The sequence below is a fragment of the Mytilus edulis genome, chromosome 1 (genome assembly GCF_963676685.1).
Source record: "Mytilus edulis chromosome 1, xbMytEdul2.2, whole genome shotgun sequence".
Lineage (NCBI taxonomy): Eukaryota > Metazoa > Mollusca > Bivalvia > Mytilida > Mytilidae > Mytilus > Mytilus edulis.
The window spans coordinates 69162024-69186586 of NC_092344.1; the positions used below are offsets into that span (position 1 = coordinate 69162024).

General features: G+C 33.3%; 1 protein-coding gene and 1 long non-coding RNA gene across 6 annotated transcripts; one reads left to right on the forward strand and one right to left on the reverse strand.

The window, feature by feature from the left end:
* Positions 1–3999: 3999 nt before the first annotated feature.
* LOC139488058 (uncharacterized) lies at positions 4000–5712 on the reverse strand. The gene is made up of 2 exons (XR_011655924.1): positions 5096–5712; positions 4000–4314 (listed from the first exon to the last, which is right to left on the reverse strand). It is a non-coding gene; the product is annotated as an uncharacterized lncRNA (long non-coding RNA).
* Positions 5713–10499: 4787 nt separating this feature from the next.
* On the forward strand, positions 10500–21927 carry LOC139488062 (uncharacterized). 5 transcript variants are annotated; one of them, XM_071273436.1, is made up of 6 exons: positions 10500–10675; positions 14277–14774; positions 16232–17198; positions 18103–18448; positions 19050–19104; positions 21005–21927. In XM_071273436.1, exons 2-6 carry the CDS (start codon positions 14297–14299, stop codon positions 21322–21324), a joined length of 2166 nt encoding a protein of 721 aa, XP_071129537.1. In that variant the 5' UTR covers positions 10500–10675; positions 14277–14296; the 3' UTR covers positions 21325–21927. The 5 variants fall into 5 exon arrangements, with proteins under 5 accessions (XP_071129537.1, XP_071129509.1, XP_071129518.1 ...); XM_071273408.1 differs by having other exon boundaries at positions 10652–10766; XM_071273417.1 differs by lacking the exon at positions 10500–10675 and adding an exon at positions 12393–12580.
* Positions 21928–24563: the final 2636 nt, after the last annotated feature.

Genomic DNA, 24563 nt, shown 5'->3' on the forward strand with positions numbered 1-24563 from the left:
GATATGCGTGACTCCTTGTGGGGTACGGTTATCCCCCGAGTATCAGACATCATTCAAAGATCATGTCTGCTTCACAAATCCAATATTTTATCATCGACTAGTGATATTCTTAGGAAAACAAACCTATCATTTTCCTAGCGTTTCTGCTGCAAAAACCAAGTACCAAAAAAAATTAAAAAAACATTATGTGTGTTACATGTTAAACATAGCTCTCTAAACCCCCTTTTTATAGCGATTGCTGTTCATGAAGGGGTTATTTTCCTCGATTTGTTATTTGTTATTTTTTATTGGTTTCTTTTTTTTCTTCTTTTTTATGGTCTTTAAGAACAAATAGAAAAAACTTAACCGAGTGTTTCGTATTCTTTTGTGACATATTTTACTTAGTTTGAATTCGCATGCATAGTGGATACTGCATGTAGATCAGGAGAAACTAAGCCACACCAAGTGTTACCCCTTTGTTGGAATATCAACAATGGTTGCGGGAGTTTACAACATCGACACCTTGTCTAAGCTCTATCCATCAAATCTAGTGGCAGTTTTGCAGTCTGATGTATCATCATTTATCCCATTTGTATTTGCAAAAACTATCTACAAGTGGGTTTAAGAAGTCCCCATCATGTATGCGGTGAAATAATACTTCTGAGAGATAACGAATCACAACACGCACAGTAAAAAAAACTCTTTTTTTGGCCATGTGATAGGTCAAAAAGTATATCAACATCCGTAATGATGAATACATTTTATCATATATGCTTCATTAAAACCTATATCAATTTTATATCCTGTACGAAATACCATATAAAACATAGATATGATCAAGTGAACAGCCTCTGGCCCTTCAGTTTCCCGACTGATGTCGATCTTAAAAATCTTGTTGATACAACATTTGGTGATATCTATAATACTAAAATTACGAGGTCCAATTTGTCAGCCGTCATCGGGTAATAACGACAAATCAAAGAATTCAACTCTATATATAACTAATATAGGACTATGGTGTAGATTAAAAATTACACCACTCCAGACCCTTTTGTTTTCCACATAATTAATATTGCCAATAATTAACAAGTTCCGGGTCTAATCCGATACCGATACCAATAGTATATTCACCTGTTAGCTATTACCTTATCTGTACGTTCCGCATTTGACAGGCGCACCACCAAACGGTGTATTTAGGATTTTGCTATATACACGGTCATAATCAAAGGGCTGACACTACTAAATTCAATCATTGTCAAATTGTTCCCTATTGTAGCTTTATTCAGCAATCAGCAAGACTTTCTAAGATAACTAATATAGGACAATGCTGTTGATTAAAAAATACCCCATTCCTGGATAGCCTGAACCTTTTGTTTTCCAAATAATTAATATTTCCAATAATTGATAAGTTCCAGGTCGACGGGTTCAAACAGAAAGATTTGAAAGCAGAGAAAACTGTGTATCTTATAATCGACATGACTTTATCAGATGACAATACCAATTACTAAAATAAGGCTTAGGCATAGTTATATACTTTAATTCAGACACGGACCCGCGATATCACGGGTGTGTACTTGTACTATATCAATTGTAAGATAGACGTACAAACTGATATTTTAATAAGTTAATACGACATCTGCATGTATGTATCTAATTTAATCACCTTAAAAATCGACTGAAAGCCATTCCAACTTAACTAAATTTTGTACTAAGAATGCAATTATATTTCAATTGGCACACGATCTTCATTGTAGCCACAAATTAGTAGTGCTTTTGCTAATTAATATTCATAATACGTAAATGAGAATTGTACCACGTGATAATAGTAAGAACTGGACTGGCTTGGTACAGTGGCGGATCCAGCATAAGTGGGGGCCCACTGACTGACCTAAGAGGGGGCCCGCTCCAGTCACGCTTCAGTGATTCCCTATATAAGCAACCAATGTTTTTCCTATTTTAACTTGACGTGGGAACCTAGAGTTCAACGACTACACATAAAAGGTTTGCTTATTCTTTGGACATTCAAGTATCAAATTTTACCCGGCAACCTACTTTTCTAATGACCTTGCTAGCAAATTTTCAAGTCGAAGTTTCAGCCATTTTAGCCTGTAATTTATACTGCAATGTTAAACGCCTCCCGCTTCGATTTTTAAAACAGCTCAGGAACCTTGATTTTTGCAACAACAATCATCATGTTTCGTTTGAATGGTGTATATTGTTGTGTATATTTATTTTCTGCCCCGGCAACCTGTTTATCACTTAAATTAAAGTTAAAAAGACATTTTTTTCAAAATTCCTTATCATTTCAATAAAATTATAATTTCCGTGACCCGTATCCGATTTCTTTAGTGTAATATTTAAATAAGCAAAGTGGCGACGATTTCTGGATATTTTCGACGTATTCCGAAAATATTAGAACATGCAGATGTAAGCTCTGTACAACATGTAACTGCATAAAAAGTGAATAACAGTCAGCGCCTTGTATATGCATGGAAAGAAAGTAACAGCCGAAGCCTTGTAACTACATAGAAAGTAAGTAACAGTCAGAGCCTTGTAACTGCATATAAGAAACAGTCAGAGCCTTGTAACTACATAGTAAGTAAGTAACAGTCAGAGCCTTGTAACTGCTTAGAAAGTAAGTAACAGTCAGAGCCTTGTAACTGCATAGAAAGTAAGTAACAGTCAGAACCTTGTAACTACATAGTAAGTAAGTTACAGTCAGAGCCTTGTAACTGCATAGAAAGTAAGTAACAGTCAGAGCCTTGTAACTGCATAGAAAGTAAGAAACAGTCAGAGCCTTGTTACTGCATGGAAAGTAAGAAACAGTCAGAGCCTTGTTACTGCATAGAAAGTAAGTAACAGTCAGACCATTGTAACTGCATAGAAAGTAAGTAACAGTCAGAGCCTTGTAACTGCATAGAAAGTAAGTAACAGTTAGAGCCTTGTAACTGCATAGTAAGTAAGTTACAGTCAGACCATTGTAACTGCAAAGAAAGTAAGTAACAGTTAGAGCCTTGTAACTGCATAGAAAGTAAGTTACAGTCAGACCATTGTAACTGCAAAAAAGTAAGTTACAGTCAGACCATTGTAACTGCAAAGAAAGTAAGTAACAGTTAGAGCCTTGTAACTGCATAGAAAGTAAGTTACAGTCAGACCATTGTAACTGCATACAAAGTAAGTGACAGTTAGAGCCTTGTAACTGCATAGAAAGTAAGTAACAGTCAGAGCCTTGTAACTGCATAGAAAGTAAGAAACAGTCAGAGCCTTGTTACTGCATAGAAAGTAAGAAACAGTCAGAGCCTTGTTACTGCATAGAAAGTAAGTAACAGTCAGACCATTGTAACTGCATAGAAAGTAAGTAACAGTCAGAGCCTTGTAACTGCATAGAAAGTAAGTAACAGTTAGAGCCCTGTAACTGCATAGTAAGTAAGTTACAGTCAGACCATTGTAACTGTTAAGAAAGTAAGTAACAGTTAGAGCCTTGTAACTGCATAGAAAGTAAGTTACAGTCAGACCATTGTAACTGCAAAGAAAGTAAGTTACAGTCAGACCATTGTAACTGCAAAGAAAGTAAGTAACAGTTAGAGCCTTGTAACTGCATAGAAAGTAAGTTACAGTCAGACCATTGTAACTTCATAAAAAGTAAGTAACAGTTAGAGCCTTGTAACTGCATAGAAAGTAAGTTACAGTCAGAGCCATGTTACTGCATAGAAAGTAAGTTACAGTCAGACCATTGTAACTGCAATTAAAACATTGTTGTGACGTCATTCTATTGTTTTACCTGTTCTTTATTTCAGTGATTGGACTATCATTTACCTGTAAGAAACCATTATGTCACCTTTAGCTGTCCAATATTTTTAAGAATAGCCCTCCTCTTTCTTAAAAATATTGGACAGCTAAAGGTAGCATAACTGATTCTTACAGGTAAATGATAGTTAAATCACTCAAATAAAAAACCTATTAATACCCCAATTGTTTTCATCTTGTAAACATTAAATACAACCAAAGAACAAATGACAGTTAAATAAAAACATTTTATTAAAGTCACTTTCCAATACAATAACTTTGTCACTCATCAAAACGGTTTCTTGAGGAAAAGAAATCACTTTCAAATTGATTTTTAACACATCCAATACTAATATCACAGCCATTTTCTCGTGTTTTGGGGTTGTCTCTTTTAAGACTAATTCAATAAGTTGATTATGCTCGTTGAAAGTCTTGTTCTTTGGATTTTATGAATTTATTTCTTTTTTCAAAAGAGTTATCCTCATCCGTCTTTAGACTATCAAAATTGACCTCTGGTGTTGCTCTTATTCTTCCTAACATCAGTTTCAACTACAATTAAAAATGAATAAAGCAATGAAGTAATTATTTTTTAATTTGATAGATCATGCTACAATACAAGGGCCATGAACAAACTAAACCTTATCCTGTGTAGAAAGTGCGAATGTTGAACTTCCTTCATGAACTAGGGGACTATAATAGTTTTAATAATATTCAAGTTTCTAATTTGATTAAGAAATATTGTTTTTTTAAGTCTGATATTATTGCTTAAATATAAATATAATGCTACACTTCGCTCATGAACCACGATGAATATGGAAAGTAGAATAAAGGAACACATTACCGCATTTTATCTGTCAAACAAACCAATCGTGTTTCCGATTCGCACTTTTTTGCAGTGATCGTTTTATGAGAGATTTTTTTTTTCAAAAGAAGATCGAGACAAGAATATATTTCGGTAACATTTATAAAACACAAAGGACTCAATAAACAAATAAACGAAAAAAAAGAGCGACACGACCTTGCAGAAAGAAAAAAAACAGAAAAGGGGGGGGGGTGTATTCAGGTGGTACCGTTTGGGTACAGTCTCTTGAAAAATCCAATAAAAGAATATAACTGATTGCATGTTGCTATTTCTTCATTTGTTCAGATTAATTAATATGTATTTGTAATAAAATCGACTGCGGTGCACTCGATATGGTTCAACAAGAACCTGTTTTCATATCCTATTCTTTTTCTTTTTTCATTCACTTGGTAAAAATAAAACCCAAGAAGAAACAAGAAACTAAAAGAGGAGGACTACATTTTGAAATATAATATATATAAAACTAACCATTGTTAGCTGCTTTGTCTATATCCTCTTTGTAATCCACACTGAATACTGTATCTGAATAGATTCCAATTACACATTTGATTTTAATCCAAAGTTTGAAACAACACAATCACTAATACATGCAACGACATCTTTTTCTTCGTTTTTGCATTTAAAACATACTTTCATCACTTTATCCATTTTGAAACACAAACCGTATGTAATGGTATCCACGGACACTATGAGCAGAAAATGTGAGTAGTCCTTGCGCACGTAAAAATCACGATACACATACCCTGTGTCTTACTGTTATTCTTCATGTAGCAATACATGTTGTTTACCTTCAGCTGTACTTTCTTTTTGTCTATTTGTATTAAGTTTAGTTATTGTTTAAAGGGGCCAACATGTAGGATATATTTTAATGTAAAGAAAGTTTATTCACAAAACAATTTTCATACTTGATGAAAATAAATCTTTGCTGGCTTTTCTTTTATTTTAACTTTTATCGACGTGTTAAACAATGTTTTAAGTAAGATATAAGCCTCTAACAGTCCATTCTGTAAAATATTGAACAGGTCTTCGGCCTGCGGCCTCAGACCTGTCCAATATTTTACAGAATGGACTGTTATCGGCTTATATCCCTTACAGAAAGTAAGTAACAGTTAGACCATTGTAACTGCAAAGAAAGTAAGTTACAGTCAGACCATTGTAACTGCAAAGAAAGTAACATGAGTAAGTAACATTCAGAGCCTTGTAACTGCATAGAAAGTAAGTAACAGTTAGAGCCTTGTAACTACATAGAAAGTAAGTTACAGTCAGAGCCTTGTAACTGCATAAAAAGTAAGTAACAGTCAGAGCCTTGTTACTGCATAGAAAGTAAGTAACAGTTAGAGCCTTGTACAAATGTAACTGCATAGAAAGTAAGAAACAGCCAAAGTCTTGTAACTGCATAGAAAGTAAGAAACAGTCAGAGCCTTGTAACTGCATAGAAAGTAAGAAACAGCCAAAGTCTTGTAACTGCATAGTAAGTAAGAAACAGTCAGAGCCTTGTAACTGCATAGAAAGTAAGAAACAGCCAAAGTCTTGTAACTGCATAGTAAGTGAGAAACAGCCAAAGTTTTGTAACTGCATAGTAAGTAAGAAACAGTCAGAGCCTTGTAACTGCATAGAAAGTAAGAAACAGCCAAAGTCTTGTAACTGCATAGTAAGTAAGAAACAGTCAGAGCCTTGTAACTGCATAGAAAGTAAGAAACAGCCAAAGTCTTGTAACTGCATAGTAAGTAAGAAACAGTCAGAGCCTTGTAACTGCATAGAAAGTAAGAAACAGCCAAAGTCTTGTAACTGCATAGTAAGTGAGAAACAGCCAAAGTCTTGTAACTGCATAGTAAGTGAGAAACAGCCAAAGTTTTGTAACTGCATAGTAAGTGAGAAACAGCCAAAGTTTTGTAACTGCATAGTAAGTAAGAAACAGTCAGAGTCTTGTAATTGCATAGTAAGTAAGAAACAGTCAGAGCCTTGTAACTGCATAGTAAGTAAGTAACAGTCAGAGCCTTGCAACTGCACAGAAAGTAAGTTACAGACAGAGCCTTGTAACTGCATAGAAAGTAACAGTCAGAGCCTTGTAACTGCATAAAAAGTAAGAAACAGTCAGAGCTGCAGAGCCTTGTAACTAGGGAGAAAGTAAGTTAAAATCAGAGCCTTATAACTACATAGAAAGTAGGTTATAATCTATTTTTGCTTGCATTTTATCATTGTATACTCTTTTGTAGTTGAAAACAAAAGGAATCTGTTAATTATTGGTATGTTTACATTGATTTCGTCATGTCGTGGCCTTTCATAACTTAATAAATGGGTGGGATTTGTTCACTGATGAAGGCTTACCAGTGACTTGTATTCGCTGTATCAAAGTCATTTGGTGTCTAGTGGACAGTTGTGTCATTTGCAATTATACCATATTTCCTTACTGTATATACTTAGAGTTGCCTTTCTTCTTACGACTGGATTGAATAAGTATTTTCTAATGCCTGCATATTAAACAGGGTCAATACTGAAACAGCAATATTTATTTAGTTATTATCCATTTGTATTGCATAACTGTCATATATATAGGAGGATGTGGTATGAGTGCCAATGAGACAGCTCTCCATTCAAGTCACAATTTATAAAGTAAACATTATAGGTCAAAGTACGTTCTTAATAACTGAATATTTTTTCGCATAGTAAACCATATCATTTGGTCCTTTTTTGCATATGTTCATTTGTCACTAACTCCATACATATAATTATTTTATCAACTAATTTTAAAACACAAACTATTTGAACAGATGAAAGCAGTTTCATTTTCAGCAACTTATGCCTCGTTCACACGTACATTTAATTCGAATTGAAATTGAATCGAATGCAAATTTCTGTGTTAATAGTAAAACGAATTTGACGCGCATTCCGATTCGTATTTGTTTAGAATGCGAATTAATCTTAAAACTCATACATATTCGTAATAGTAAATGAGACTTATTCGAATTAGTTAATAATGCACATCGAATTCGAATTACGCGTCAACGCAGCATAAATGTATCTGCAGTGAATCCTGCATTAGGGCTGAATGATGCTGTGAACCCTCTTGCAAATGCTATGATGAATGTTAGCACAACAATGTTTAATCTGCAAATTTGCAGAAATAAATTTTGTTCTTCCCTTGCATGGATTCGACTTATTCTATTAAGATATCGATACAACACTGCCTGCACTGTTTCTAGCCTTCCAGAGCACTCGGCCACCTAGATTAAATTCGGCTTTCAGTGCCCTAGTGTTACCTTTCCTCTTCAGTAGAATCTAGATATATATAAGGCATGGAGATGGAATCGATTGCAGATTAGCTAAACTATCTATCGTAAAGGAATCGTAAGATGCAGTCACATAAATATTTATTTAAGGATGTTTGCTCCTCTCTTTTTTTGATTTTTTGCCAGGTTTTCGGAATCCTCTGGTTTTATCCATGTATTGTCATTAAAAAAATTTGCACACAAACCCCTACTTTTCTTTTCATAATTTTATTACATATAGGTTAAAAAGCCATATTTCAAAATTTTATAAAATTCTTGTTATTTTTTGATTGTTTTTGAAACAAAAAGTTGCCAATGTTAAATGTAAGAAAAATCTAGAGAGAATTATTTCCCGCCAAATTTTCAATGGCTTATATCTCCGAAACGAGCACACAGACCCTCCATTTTTTTCTAATTTTTTAGTTTCTTTACTTATATACTATCAATTCATAACAATCTTTTAAAAAGCTTGTTATTTTTTAACAGAGTAGCGAACATCCTTAAAGTACGTTCAGACAAGTGTCAACTCTACGACTTATCCATGCTTTGGAATACCAGTGAAGATGATACACGGATGAATACACATATTGTATTCATTATTGCTTCACATCACGGTGCGGAGCTTTAAGTTTCAGTCGACATACACGCCATCTTGTCTTGAAATAATGAACGTTAACTTTTATTGTGCACTGATATATTGCACACTAAAATTTAATATTGAAATATCAATTATTAATACATGTTAATTTGCTTTATTAATCTACAACATACACACATTGTTTTGCTAAACAATGTTCATAAAAAATTATGTGCAATGTTTACAAAATGCATTATCTGTATTTTTACAACTCCCGCCAACTTAGGCACACCTCCAGAGAACCACAACTCATAAGTCTTGTCTATTTGTAAATGTTTTAATTTTCATCAAGTAAAGTGAACAAAATTTTAAACGCATGGGTGTATAACGCACACTCTTTACGTAAATCCATTTTATATCAAACAATACAAATATGACAGGCAACGACAACTGATTTGCATGCAGGCTCCTGACTTTGGATACGCATACAGAATGAGGCGGGAACGATCAAATTTCTCGACCATTGGAGTGGTTGTCCTTTCACTTCCCACATCTATTAAAACTTAGAATAGATAATCTGTAACTATCGGTCACGTCAATGAAAATGCACACTTTACGAGTAATTGAACTTTGAGCTTTTGAACTTTTTAATTTCAGCTGCTGCACCATTTTTAACATATATTATAGTATAAACATATTTAAACATTTCATTTTAAATCACAGGCACTTGTCTCTAAAAAAAAATGCCTATTTACTATAATTTAACACAAGGTGCTTAATTCACATTTGTGGAAAAAAAATCTCTACCGGTCGCCAACATGTGTTACATTTCGATTTCTTGGTTGCCTATCCAACTATTAAAACTTGCTTTGCGGTAAATCTAAACTGAATTATATACAAAATGGTGTATAACACGCTAGTCCTATCTTTGTTTTTGAAGTCATTCGTAGCAAACTCAAACTTTAGAGCAGCTGTGTCTTACCTGTATACTTTTGTGTGGATCAGAATGTCGGAGACTGATAGAGCACGACCAAAACAAACTGTCTGTATTCCATTCTAAAATCCGATATATAAAGAAGATATCACTCACACAGCAGTACAGTGAATCCCAGAATGTAAAAAAGAGAGACATGGAGGAGAACTGTAAAGGCAAAGGCAAGGCAACGCACTTTGTGAATATTACAGAAAACTTATAGCGACCGATAAAAGTGGAAAGTATTCGTTACTACTCTATACACGTTGATGGCACACAAGAGCTGTAATTATGTAAATAAGTACGTATGTTGCCGATAGGTGAAAATATTGGAACAGGAATCGGTAACTTCCGTAGCACACGAGTTTCGTCTTTTATGTTTGTTGTCTCCTTCACGGGCTTTTTTGTAATCCTTAAATGTATCTGAAAATTATTTACTTCGTTTTGCTTTTTGGACGTTGTATGCTTTCTTTGATTAAATGTGTTTGATTCCAACCTTGGATTCTTCTCTCTTTTTTGTAACATAAACCATTCTTATTTGAGCGACAAACCAAAACAACAATACCAATTGATTGATTGTTGGTTGCTTAGCGTCCAGTGGCGAATATTTCATGTAGGATGTATTAATACTCCTGCTATTTTTTATTATTTCCCCTGTTATGGTTTAATTTTGGGGCCCTTTATAGCTTGTTGTTCGGTGTGAGCCAAGGCTCCGTGTTAAAGGCCGTACATTGACCTATAATGGTTTACTTTTATAAATTGTTATTTGGATGGAGAGTTGTCTCATCGGCACTCACACCACATCTTCCTATATCTATAACAATACCGTAGAGTCATCTTTATGCGACCCATAACTGGTAGTTCACGAAAATAAACGTACCAGTTCCCATGTGTGCCAAATATATACAAGAGAAGGAAAATTTCCAAAGACTAACTGAAAGTTAAAGAAAATGGGTCATGTATGGTATACATGTATATAACGGAGTTTAACAACATATTTGGATCAATCAGCTGATAACTATTACAAAAAATGTATATTGAATGTCATCATATTAAACAAGAAACAGTTTGTTTATGTTCTTAGAGGGTGAATGTTCCCAAATAATCAAACAAGAGCTTGGATGATATCGATCCGTCTGTCATTGCATCATTCTTCGGCACTGACCCAAATCCGAATAAATTTTAATCTGCGTTTTTACCTTGACTTTTAAAGGGAAGTATTTCGCCAGGTATGTTACATTTGTGCACTTAAAATTGAATTCAATATTGACAAATATCACATGCCATTTAAATTTTCATTAACAAAGGAAGCCATTAATGGTGAGTTTGTTTATGTTTTGTATTTGTTTGCTTTCGTTCTCTTTTTTGTAAGGATATTTGGGCTTCAATGCAAAAGTTTCTTTTTTAAATGCCTTCTTTTTCAACCAGTTGCTTTACATATACAAGGGTAGGTTAACACGCCTATCTGTAAACTACATGCAACACAAAAAAAAATGCGGTTCATCATGTTGTTTTAGTGCATAGAAGATTTCAATTTCATATCTCGCCCTGATATCGTGTTATGTTTGCCACTATGCATTTAACCTTCATATATCATGTTTTCCCCTGCAACAGCCAACAAACGGAACATTCGAACAGTTTTACAACCAGGTTTTTAACCTGCATAGTATCGTACTCTTACAGTATGACCGTTCGTGGCTGTATACTCATGCATCCTGCACCACCGATTAATCGTCCCTCTTTAATATGGATTCTACTGCTTAGAGAAAGACAATCAGTAAACATATGTTAATACCCGAGATAACAACCGCAACCGAGGGAAAAGAGACGACAAAAATCGATAGGACAAAGCAAAATTGTCACTTATCCTATAAGCAAGCGTTACAGTCGAACAAAATTAAAACAAAAACACCTATCCAACATTTTTTACATGGATGTTCTTTCTGTTTTTCGTTCCAATCACTTGTCTGTTGAACCGCCATATGCATAGTTAAACTAACTTCTCGTTCGGTATTGATTTATAATTATTTACCCGTAGATTGCGTTTCCTTTCACAATTAACCTTGAATTCATCTCTTAGATGGCCGTCATAATTGTGTTGACCGTTTAGTAATATACATGTTCTAATAAGCTCACAGATAACTATGAATTATCTAAGCCACAATTCCCTTTTCTTTGCTTTGATCATGAAACACAGATATTTCACCTGTCATGAACAACCCGTTAATATGGAAGTGGTCAGTGTATTCACCTACTTTTGTTTGTTGTCATGGGCTGTTTTTTCTTCGAATTATGATTTCGTTGTCTTTTGTCTCACATTTTCCATAGCAAGTTGTTTAGAAAGTCAGTGGAGAAGGGGAACAGCATTATGACATATACAGTATAAGAAAGGGAATACAGCTACAATATATATATACAACTCGTCTAAACATCAACCCAACAATGTTAGATCTGTAAATTTGCTTTCGCAAATTTTGTGTTCTTCCCTCGCCGGGATTCGAACCCGTGCTACTTAGATATCGTGACACCAAATCGCCTGCACTGTATCCGTCCCGCTAGACCACACGACCACCTGGGCTTCGAAATAAAGCTTTCGGTGGCCGTGTGTTACCTTTCCTCGTCAGTTTTAATCTAGCGTCGTACTACAGTACATGATATATAAGGCATGGAGATGTTATTGTTACAGCTCAGCTCAATTATCTATAGTAAAGGATCCTACAAATTAATGCAATATACAGTCACAGAAATTAAATATATATATAAGTACGTCTGAGTCAGTGACAACTCTACAACAGATTTATCCTTCGGATCACCAGCAATGATGGTGATACATGGCTGTGTACATTATATATATATATGTAAATTTGTACGTTATATAAATTATGTTGAAAAAAATATGTTGGCAACACCTCAGGATTATGTATAATCAAAGGATATGTCTACTTCAGCTTAATTGACATCCTTCTGCATTATTACCTAATAAATTCATTTTCTGCGCGGCATATAGCGTTACAGTTAAATATGAGTTGATGTCATTTTAACTTACTGGATTTAACTGTGGGTAGCTATAGGAATAAAAATATGTGAAGGATTTTACTTTTAAAAACCAGATTACTACAGCGTGAAGTACTTGAGTAATGTTTTTGTTATTAAAAATCTATATTTAGTTACTTTTATTGATGGTTTGTATTATTAAACATCTATTTTGATTTGTGTGAGATTTAAAGAGTTCATGTATAAAATCAGTATGTTTTGAATTGGAAAACAAGCTAAAGTTAAATGTAAGTAAAACGTATTTTAACATATACTTGTATTAAGTAGATACAGAACCCCCAAAAATATAACCTTTAAGTTCTTATAAAGTGTCGGCCAAACATTGATACATTGGTAAGCATCGCATCAATAGTTCATCTAACCATACATCAACCAGACACGTTGAGGGAGAGTGGCACGCTTGCTGCAGGCAATATGTTATACTTGTCTACATTAAACGAGTTGAATACAAAAAAGGATAATAGTAATTATCCAATATATTGAACAGACCACATCAATACTGTACCCCGCCGGAAAAAAAAAACCAACATACAAATAAAGACAAACAACATAATTCTCTGCTAGCCCGACTTTGTATAGACCCAAAATAAAGTGAAGATGGCCCGTAGCGAACTACCAAACACTCTTTTTTTCAAGTATAAACTACTTGTCCAAATGTTCCGCCCCAAAAATTAATATGATATTTGCAATTTGGCGGTAAGCAAGCAATGAATCAGAATCTGAATGTAAATGGTAGTTGGTTAAGCAAACCATTATATACAAGGAAAGTTCTGCAACACACTGTAACATATTTAAGGAAGGGTTGAGCGCCCAACACATGTTTAACCCCGGTACGCTCCAAGTACAAACATGCCTGTCGCGAGTCTAGAAATCAGTGGTTGTCGTTGTTTGATTGATGTCTTACTTCTTTGTTTTTCGTGTGTTGTACTAATCAGGTCGTTGGGTTTCTCTTTTGAATCGTATCATTTTTTCATGCCGAGGTCTTTTATAGTTTGCTTATACGGTATGGGTTTTGTTTATTGACGAAGGCCATATATTGCTCTCTAGTTGTTGACATTCTTGTTACTTGTTGTCTCATTGAAAATCATACTGCATCTCTTAATTTACATTTGCGTTTAAATCGTATTCCACTTCATTCAACAGCAGGTTGGAGTAAAACAAATGCTGCTTTTTAACTTAAATCAAATATAGTTTAAATATCAAAATAAACATTTTATTCAACACTTTGACGTAATCGAATGTTGTTATGGAGGGAGGGAGTTAGGCTTTTTGAAATGATTCGCTGACCTTGTAAGAAGTGAAAATAAATAATCTCGTCCAAGAAAGTGACGAAAATGAATAATAATTGATATCAAGGACCTCCTTTTAATGATTTTCTACCACAACCTTGCCAAGTATAGTATTTATTTACGTCGCATTGTCAGAAGATATAAAAAAACATATGCATCAATATTCTTTTTTACAATTATAGGTCAATAACAAAGGATCAAATACACGAGCTTTCAAATCATCAGGTGTCTTTTTTTCAAATAAGGAAGTAAAGCACTTTTCATGTGATATTAAAGCTTTAAAATGACAAAATCATGCGGCTTTTTTTCGATGTTAATCATTTTGTTTTTCAAATAAGGCAGATCCCACGTCCTTTTAAGTTATCTTTTTCTATTTGAAATTCACGAGAAAAAGAATGTGACTGTGTACAATATATCCAAATTTAAAACAATTGCTTTGAATCAATCCTGCGTGATTACATGATAATGTTTTCCATATTTATTACAGATTGTTAACGGTGCCACAATATGAATAGCCGGTGTAAATCGTTCCTTCAATTGGATACAGAAAGATACCATGTGTTCTGTTCTTATTGCGAACGTGATTCCATTCGTATTGAGCCAGTGGTCAAATATTTTAAGAGACGAGGATGTCTGGTCAATGATTCTGGTCAAGCAATAGGACAACCAGTGCTACACGCCTTGGTTGATGACGAAATCGACCAATCAAAATCAACAGTTTTATTCATCACAAACAATTTCCTAGCTGACGAAGGATGCCAAGCCATGATAAATATCGCGATAATAAAGTATATCGAAACGAAGGGGAGGCACAAAATTGTGTCGGTGATCATGGAAAAATGTACAATTCCTTTACCATTAAAAATGTTTAAATGTATTCATATATGGAAATCTCCACTACCACTACATACATGTACCAGTACTTGGAGAGACCGACATTTCAATAGAGCTCAGATATTTAGTCGGGTTATCAAATGTATAACGGGTAAGTCTTATGTTTTCTGAATAAGCGATGCATGATTGTATTATGGACTAAGGTATATTTAACTCGATTGATCGAGCGCCCTTTATCGGTCAGTAGCGATGGATAGTGAGTCCGAATACATGTACATGTATAACGACTGGATTGCTCGGGTTGTGAGTGACTGGGGGTGAAGGTTTGTTAATTCAATAGAAAATCATGTTTGAAGTACTAAAAAAAAAATGTAAATATTATAAGATAGTGATTGTATTTTTCCTGGTATATTAATAAAGAAATTTGAGGTACCAAGGATAAAAGTAGTATTGATTTACAGTACTGTTTAAACATACTAGTGCTAATATTACAAATAAGGAAATATTAAAAGATGTCATGCGCCATGAAATTTTAATATTTTCGTAATAAACACTTTCATATTTGCGGCAACCAAACTGTTTTAGTTGCGTAAATTGATACGAAATGCATGCTCAGATTTAGATTTATATTATGCCCTATTACGGAATAATGGTTGAATATGATTTCATTCCAATGACCTTTATTTTCGATTTTATTCCAAATGTGGTCATTTTGAAACATGCAGGTATCGGTGGTTTCAACAATTATTTTGGATATGCTTTTATGATATCTTACCGTTACAGTATTTAACATTTTGCCGCGTTATAGCTACATGTATATTTTGTAAAAATAAAACTACACCAAATGTTCCCGAATGACACTGTTGTGCCAAATGAAACTTAGAGTACTTCTTAGGCTATGTCACATTTTTTATGGTAGAATTTTGCATACAACTTTGAACTTTTTTTTTAAAAATATGCATTTAATTGTTTTATTTTCTTAAATGATACCGAACTTGCGCAGTGCTGTTACGTGTCATTTTAAAACTCACTGGCTGCATACAGTTAATCTGTTGGCAAATTATTATATGGAAAGACAATAACAATTATTCATTAGCAGTATTTCAGAAAATTTAAGTTACATTAAGGATTTTCTTTTAAAGAAAGTTAACTTTATGTATACGGGTTTCATAGTTAACTTCGAAGTAACTAAAACATTTTCATTTTTTTTGTTATAGAGCTCAGGGGTGATATGATATTAACATTTACATTTTATTGTGAAAATACCAACCACAACATGTGAGTTTCCTTTCGAACGATAAAATCATTTATTCCAGTTTCCGACCTAAGGGATGTACAGTCATGTTGTGTTCATAAATTTATTTTTTAGGGGAACATAATTTAAAATTTAAAAATACATGTACATTTCATGACATATATTGTCATATTTCAATTGGTCATTTCGCCCCCAATAATACCAGTCCGTATATACTACATGTAGTATGATTGTCATGAAGTTGTGTGTTTGTTTAAAATATATATTTTCTTAATACGTTATTCAAAAGACATTTTAATATTACTTGTATCAAGCGACAATATAACAATTTTGTATTCTCGTTTTTCTTTCAGATGCACAATCTAAGTTTAAGAGAATTCATAGATATGGATTAAAGACATTAAAATATTCAAAAAACAATGTAGAAAAATCGCAGCTAAATGTTTCTGGCAACACATTATCTAAAAAGAAAAGGTTTATTAATCCTATACATTTATGGAAACTTTCGAAAAACCTTCACCATTGTTTAATTCACTGCAGATATGGTCAATGTGGCTTCTTTTGTAGAGGGGAAAATGTTCATCTCTTTACACAACACGTAAACGAATGCAAATATCAACCAAACAAATGTCCAAATGTAGGGTGCAAAGTTACTCCTTTCAAATGTTCATTAGCAAATCATTTAGAATCGTGTCCGTTTTCCACGATCAACTGTCCATCAGAAGGATGTGACAAGCGACTTAAAAGACGTCTGATTGAAGATCATCTTCATATATGTCACCATCGACTGATTCCCTGTCCATATGCACCATCTGGTTGCCAAGAATTGATGACAAGGGGAAATGTGAAGGAACATGCTTCAAAGTGTAAATTCAAAGTGTATACATGCCAATATTGCGGAAGTATTGTTCTTTGGAAAGAAGCTGATTTACATTTAGAAAAATGTAACAATATTATAATAAAATGCGAATGTTGCCGACATGAAATATTAAAAAGGGAAAAATGTACACATGAGAAAGTTTGCTTAAAGGCACATATTGCTTGTCCAAATCCCGGTTGTGGAATGCATATGAAAGGCTACCAGTATCTGCAACACAAAAATTACTGTCAATATCGTATTGTTGCTTGCAAGTACAATCAAAATGGATGTCGAGTTAAAGAACCTAATATAACAATCAACAGTCACATTGACAAATGTCCATACAGATCAATGACATGTGACATTTGTGAAAAAGAAGTAATGGCGGCTGATTTTGAACGTCACAAAAATGACTGCACTTCAATTGTTAGCTGTAAAAGGTGCAATCAGCAAGTAGCGAAGTAAGTAGTATAGTGTGTTCGAATTATCATTTTGGAAGTGCTTCAAATATTACAATGTATTTAGAATCAATGATGCTTCCAGTCACCATGAACCATGTAAATCCTTTGTGCACTCACAAGATTTAAAAGCGCGGTCGTTTTGAGTGAGGGATTTCATGAGTTTGATTTGATAGGTCAAATCAAAGGCTTCATGCAATTGGTGTTGTTGCTACCCAGCTGTTCAACAGATTTGCCTTTTAAAACCTCAATGTTTGCTTGTGTTATCAGTATTATTTCTTCTCGTCCTGAAATATGCATGAACTATTCGCCACCTGACAATCAGCCAATAAATAAATCATAGACATATAGCTATAGTAAGCAACTAAGAGTGCTTACAGAGAGGAATTATAGACACCAAATATGATCGAGTGTAAACATGCGAAATAACAGAGAAGGAGAGGAGACCACTCTTTTTAAAAAGCGAACGCCAAACCAATGACAAGATATATTACATGTAACAATTAATTTTAATAATTTTTGGCTTAAAACGACACAATTTCAAGGTTACTAGATCTTGTTGTACAATTTTTTTAAAACTTGAAAACCTAAACATAAATGATTCATAATGGTACAAACAGGAGTATCAAGAGTTGAAGGCGATGTGTCTTTAAACTTTTTCCTGACAACAATAAAACTTCAACATATAAAAACAAGAGACCATACAATTTATTAAATTTCAAATTCTCCGATTGTCAAGTTGTAACTACACAAAAGACTTAAAACATGCTATCAAAACCAATATAAAAATAAGTAGATGTGATATAATTGCCAATGAGACATTCACCAATGTAAAGATCAAATAAATGGGTATAACAATTATAAGTCACCGTACGGCCTTACATGACATTCATATATTTATTTGCAGGTCAGCTCTGAATTTACATAATCGTTTGTGTCCTAGAAAGAATTACAAAATTGTGTGTGATATCTGTAGACAGTTAGTCGATCCGTACAAACTAGAAAATCACAAAGCTCAGTGCCAAAACTGTATAACTGACTGTCCCTACGTTAAACGAGGATGCTTAGTTCGTGAAAGCGTCATGTCTATTGATAGACACGCACAAGAATGTCTGTTTAGACCAGCTATTTGTGGAGATTGCGGATTGGAAATGACTGTCACAGAAATGGATTTACATTTGAAAGAATCTACCTGCCCTAAAGACACAGTTTGTTTATCTGCAGATAATGAAGAAAGTGAACCAAACCTTAAGGTAAAAAAAGTTTCATTTAAAGTTGACTTTATTTGAAGAAACTACCTACATGTAGGGAAAATTGACTTTTTTTTATTAAAAGTTGCTTTCGTCCCAAATATGCCTTTAAATTTTGCAATCGGTGTTGGGCAACAACGACTTATCAATCAATTAACCAATCACAAATAAGGAGTCACAGTTGATACATTTCAATGGTAAATTCTTAGTTTTCTAATTTATATCATCATACATGTACTCGGGATGCGTTGTGTGCTTACCTGTTTTATGTCCAATTGTATGCTTTAAAACTTGTAATGGTTGTTCATAGCATTTAGTCTTAAAAAGTTTATAGTCGTATGCACTCGACGTGCGCTCTTTAAAAAGGTATATTAGTAACACAAAATTTAAAAAAAAAAAATTTTTAACTAGATTTAAGCAATTCTCTAGAACAGTGTATGTTTTTTTCATTAACATTCTATCAAGGATCTCGAAAGTGTGAAAAAAATAAAAATAGAAATAAAGACAACTGCTAAATTTCAATTTTGCATGACGTCATTACAAATTGAACCTTATCATTTTATTATCGCAATGATATAAATATTATTTTTGTACAATTTTTCAGCTAGAGAATGATACAAGTCATAATGAAACATCACATGAAGAACATACTGATTTAGGTGAGATCTTACACTGATTTTAAAGTGTTACAGCAATAACGTGACTGTGTGAAGTGTCCATAGTGAAATTCAAATCTTTAAATGCCACGAAAAAATAAGGCAAATCGATTTGAAAATAATTCTCATAATTCGACAATTACAAAGCAATGAGTTTTCATTTCAATGCACAATGCGCATCATTAAATCGGGTTAATTCCGCTATTGTGACTGTTTATACGATACAGTAATCATGCTAAACAGATTATTCCCGCATATTATACTATAATAATAACCTTACACTAAAACGTTTCTATTCTATTGTATTGCTACCGAGTTCACTTATTTATTTCCGTATACCGTTTGTCCTCGCGCTATTGTACTATTGAATGCTTATTGCGAAAATAGATATGTGGTATGATTGCCAACAAGAAAACTCCACATAAACAAAGGAGTTAGAAGTTAACAACTATGTAGGTCACTGTGATTGAGCAAAATCCATTTAAGAACAAAAGTATAAACGAAAAACAAATATGATGTACAGAAAAAAAATGGCAACCACTTAATGACATGCCCATAATAGGCATATACATAATGTGGCGGGTTTAAACCGCATGCACGGTTATCTTGGCGGTTTAAACAATTTGGAATTTTCTGTTATTTTTTGTTTTCAATACTCTTCAATTTTGTATTTGTTTTTGGCATTCCAAACCGGGTTTTTATCGAGCGTGACTGGTATTATGTAGAAGAAACGCTTGCCTAGCGAAACAAATTATAATGTATCTAATATGAGTATTTGAAACTATGTATGTCGTCTAGTAATATATTTTGCGTGGTTGGAGCGAACCACGAATCCATGAAGCTTGATACCCTACATCAATGATACTTTCGTATTGATTGAACTTAACTTGTATATTACCCATTTGTGTGGCAAACATGACAGAACAGACAGAACAAAAATAAATAAACAGTCATTATAACAGATAGGTTCTGCTAAGTTTTTTGCCTGGAATGAGACAGAAATCTAAACTGTCACTGGGGAAGGGGGTATGTATGGTGAATTTGGACAAACAGTTATACTTGCAACGGGCTTCCAATGGACCAGAAAACAAATTGGAATAGTAGAAATTATTTCTTCAATTCACTAGAAAGACAGAAAAGTATACTAACGCAAAGCAACTTGATTTTGGTCCTCACAAATTAAATTTCTCTATATTATAACTTGCACGCTTTCAACATTTGTTAAAATAATTATTCGTTTGTTTGCTTCCCATTGTACCCCTTTGTTAGTATTGTAAATAAAATTGAGAATGTAACTTGTTATTTTATGCATGTGTCCTTGTTTTGTATATGTGCCAACCTGCATAAGAGTCAAATAGTGGTGAAAACAAGACAAACCAAAAACCTTCTCAAGTTTACATTAATTTAAGTTCAGAATGTATAATTGTGCTAAATATATAACATTCTTTTCCTTTAATTACCTGGTTATCAAGATACTATTTGATTGAAATGCACTAGAAATTAACAATAAAGGGAGCTAACACTGTGCTTTGCTATCATTTTCGGCCATGTTTACCAAATATTCTCATTTGCCTGATATTTACTGCTCCAGCTCTTTATTCGATTCTTTTTCTTTTTTTTTTGCGTCTTTTTTCCCTAATACATCATCATCTCCAAAGTTGCTTTAATGTTTTTCAGTATTGCTTTAATCTTACGAAAACATCAACACATATGTTTGTACTGTATGCCCTACATGTATATATAATTACAAACAGTATTGTGTATTGTCAAGGACAAATGCAAAATTACATAATATCAATCGTGTGTAGAGAAAATGTATTTCATAAAAAAAATGCAGTACAGTGTTTATACGCCTTGAATGAATCTATAATATTACATAACATATCGTATATTTCTGTTTTAGATCATGCAGTCAGTACAAAATTTATTACCCATCAAGGATCGACCATCGAAAACGAAGCTCTTCAAAATATAACTCTTATATCATTTGATAAAGTACTTCCAATAACGATTGATTGTAGTGGTGGAATTTGGGATGAAAGCAGGTGCAGTACAAAATGGACCGGAGGAAGATATGCAAAAGGAAGAAGAAAGTTCAATTGTCTGCTCGAAATGATTGACAACAAGAGGTTAAATATAAAAACATCGGACATAAAACATGTATATAATTGTGGATGCAAAAAATTTGACAATGATTATTACGGTGTACTTCAATTTCGGTAACAAAGTCTTTTCATCTTGCCAACAAAAAATGTTTAGTTAATTGCACGACGTTGGCCAAAACATAAAAGAATTAAGTGTGCACTAGTATATGTGTTACGCTACTTTCAGATACCTTGACATTATGGCCGGGTTTCAGGTGTAGGAAACCAGAAGAGCCGAAGAGCATCAAAGACCTCCGACGGGGAAAAACACCTTTTTAAAATTAATATTGAATTAAGACGAACAAACCTCCCCATGTGTGGTAATCGAAATCGAAACCTTAGATTTGACAACCTAGACTAAATGATCACTGTAAATAAAATACTAGCCGCCGCAGCCCTTAGTCCGAGATTGCTCTGACGTCCAACCAGAAAGCTTGGGCCCTGGATATCTGCTCGCCCAAAATGGCAAAACAGTCTTTGGACGTCAGAGAAATCTCAAACTACGCGGCCTTAAAACTGAAGTGTACATATCAATGTCAGAAGTCAGAAGCTTCAGAAAACTACTAGTAAATTATGTTTCAAAAGTCATATAGATCTACATGTAATAATAAAGAAAAAAAAATAATCATAAAATTATATTTTGATAAGATTAACTTATAATAATTAAAATATATTACTGACATGTTCCTTCTTATTTCACTTATATAGCTAAGAATGGTATGTGCGTTATTGTTATTTTGTACCCGTCATAATATTAATTATTACTTTACACTCAATCGTCTATAGAACCACTAGATCTATGAGGTCTGGATGGGGTTACGGAATGGATAATAATGAGACAAAACATAAAAGGAAGGTAAACATGGGGTGCTTAGTGGTCCGTGTAACACTTATCAATTCAAAGTTTTAAGACGTTTTGAAATTTTAGATTTTTGGAATTTTGATCAAAGTTTTAAAATATCAAAATTTCAAATTGCGTAAAAGTTTTGAAATTTAGAAAGTTTAACCAAATAATTAAAATATCAAAATTCTAAATATCGTTTTTAAATTTGATAGTTTAAAAATTTGATCAAACTTTTAAAATACTAAATCTAACGTGCAATTTTGATTATTTCACTTTTTGAAAGTTTGATATTTTAAATTTTTGATTAAAATATCAAAAATAGAAAAGGGGCGAAAAGAGGGAAACATATACACACGGCACCTATTTAAACCGGCATCAAAAAGGCCAGAGGCTCCTGAATTGGGACAGATGCAGGCCCACAAATGCACATGTTTCGTGAGATCACAACCCCCCCCCCCCCCCTCTACCTCTAGAAAATGTAGAATGAACTAACATTCACACAGTTAATTAAACACACTTTAAAAGAAATCCAAGTCCTATGTCAGAATAGGAAACATAAGAAAGTAATCAAAATGACAATGTTAATAAATTAACAAAGGACTGCCATATATATGAGACAATATCTGAAAAAGTCTAATTTCCATGTCCCGCACTTCACCAGCAATTATTTTTTTATTCAACCATCTTTTTTGAAAATTCTAAGGTTCAGTATAAACTAAATTATATAATGCACCATGGCCTGCCAATTAAACACTCATTCTTATATTTCTTCCAATAAAATATTGTAATTTAAATGTTGAACCCCCCCTAAAATCATGTTGTCCCCTGTGTTTTTTTGAAAACTAAATCATTCAAATAATATCCAAATTAATTAAACAGGCGTCCGATTCTCACATATATGATATATTATATAATAAACTTGCCCCTAATTTGTCTTTTTATGTTATAACTATAGCATGTAATAAAATTTTGCAAATTTTAACAGAAAAAAAATTTGTCCCCAGGGGTGATTTCCCTCCTGTTACCACTGGGTTTTTTTTACCTGTGGAAACGTTTACAAGACCAATAGTTATTTTCCCATTATGTATTGTGAATAGCATCATTAAATTTTTCCTGAATGCATTAGTACAAAGAAATAGTTGGAAAGGCGGCCAGGTTTGAAAATTCAAGCCCATCCAAGGTAAGAATTTATAGAAAAATACTTATTGGTGTTCTATCCTGTTACAGCCTTTTCTTACACTTTCTGAGAATATTTTTAAGTGTGCACCACAGCATTAAGTGTGTTTTTATATCATCTTTTTAAAAGTTATATGTCACAGGAAATACACTTACATTTAATGTGATAAAAAGGACAAAAACTATCGCGTAATTCCTTTCTGTTACGTTCTGTCATGTTACCTGATAAAAAGTAACAGCATAACCATCATCAGTAACAGGAAGGATGTTCAAGACAATTTTACTGAAGAATCGAAAAGTTAATCTACTATATGCCAACCATTTCATTTAATATAAGTTATCACCACCATATTAAATAAATTTCAAAATAATATACAGTATATTGAATAAAAAAATAGGTTTTTTGCTTTTGATAACAGCAGAGAACATTGTGCAATTCTAGTATAGTAGATAGTAACAGAAAGGAATTTATTTTAGAATTTTTCATTACCTAGGCAGATTTTTCATCTTGCAAATACAATTTCAAAGGATAAATGACATTGTTTGCTGTTATCTTCCAATTGTGACCAATTTAAAATGATGTATTTTTCTTAAACATTAAAGTAAAGCAGAAAAATCCTTTCTGTTACCAACTCTGTCCTGTTACCGTTGTGCTGTTACTCAAGATTCTTTCATGTTACCGACATATCTGACTATATTTACGTATATTTCTAAACCTTTTGTATTGCAAATGCTAAAATCAATAATTGGCATTTGATAAACTATTGCAGGATATACTAGTAAGCCACAAATAGTGTCTTAAACTTATTCCTTATTCCCATTAGAAACTTTTTAAAATTGATTCACTTTGGTAACAGGAAAGAACTGGATTTTTTTTGTACCATTTTTAAAATAGCCATTGTTTCCTTATTGAACAATTGTTTGAATTACAGACAATAGTTCCTAGATCCCTAATGTGTGTTCTTCGATTTGTGCTATCAAAATACTGGGTCTAAAAAAAAATTGTTGTTTTTTCTTATTTCCAAAAATTAGACTTTTTCAGATATTGTCTCATATATAAAGCCAGCTCCAGACCTCCATTAAACTAATTGAAAGATAATGTCTTCATCAAATGAACAACAAACACAAATCCTCCCTGGTGTATTTATTGCTATCATTCATGAAATATTTGTCACTGACAACCAAAAATCGATAATTCAAAATAGGTTCTTTACATACAAATTTCAAAGAAACTCAGGATTCAGCTGGCTCGGGCAAAGTAGCCCTTATAGATGTATTTTGGTATGTTTAATAGATAA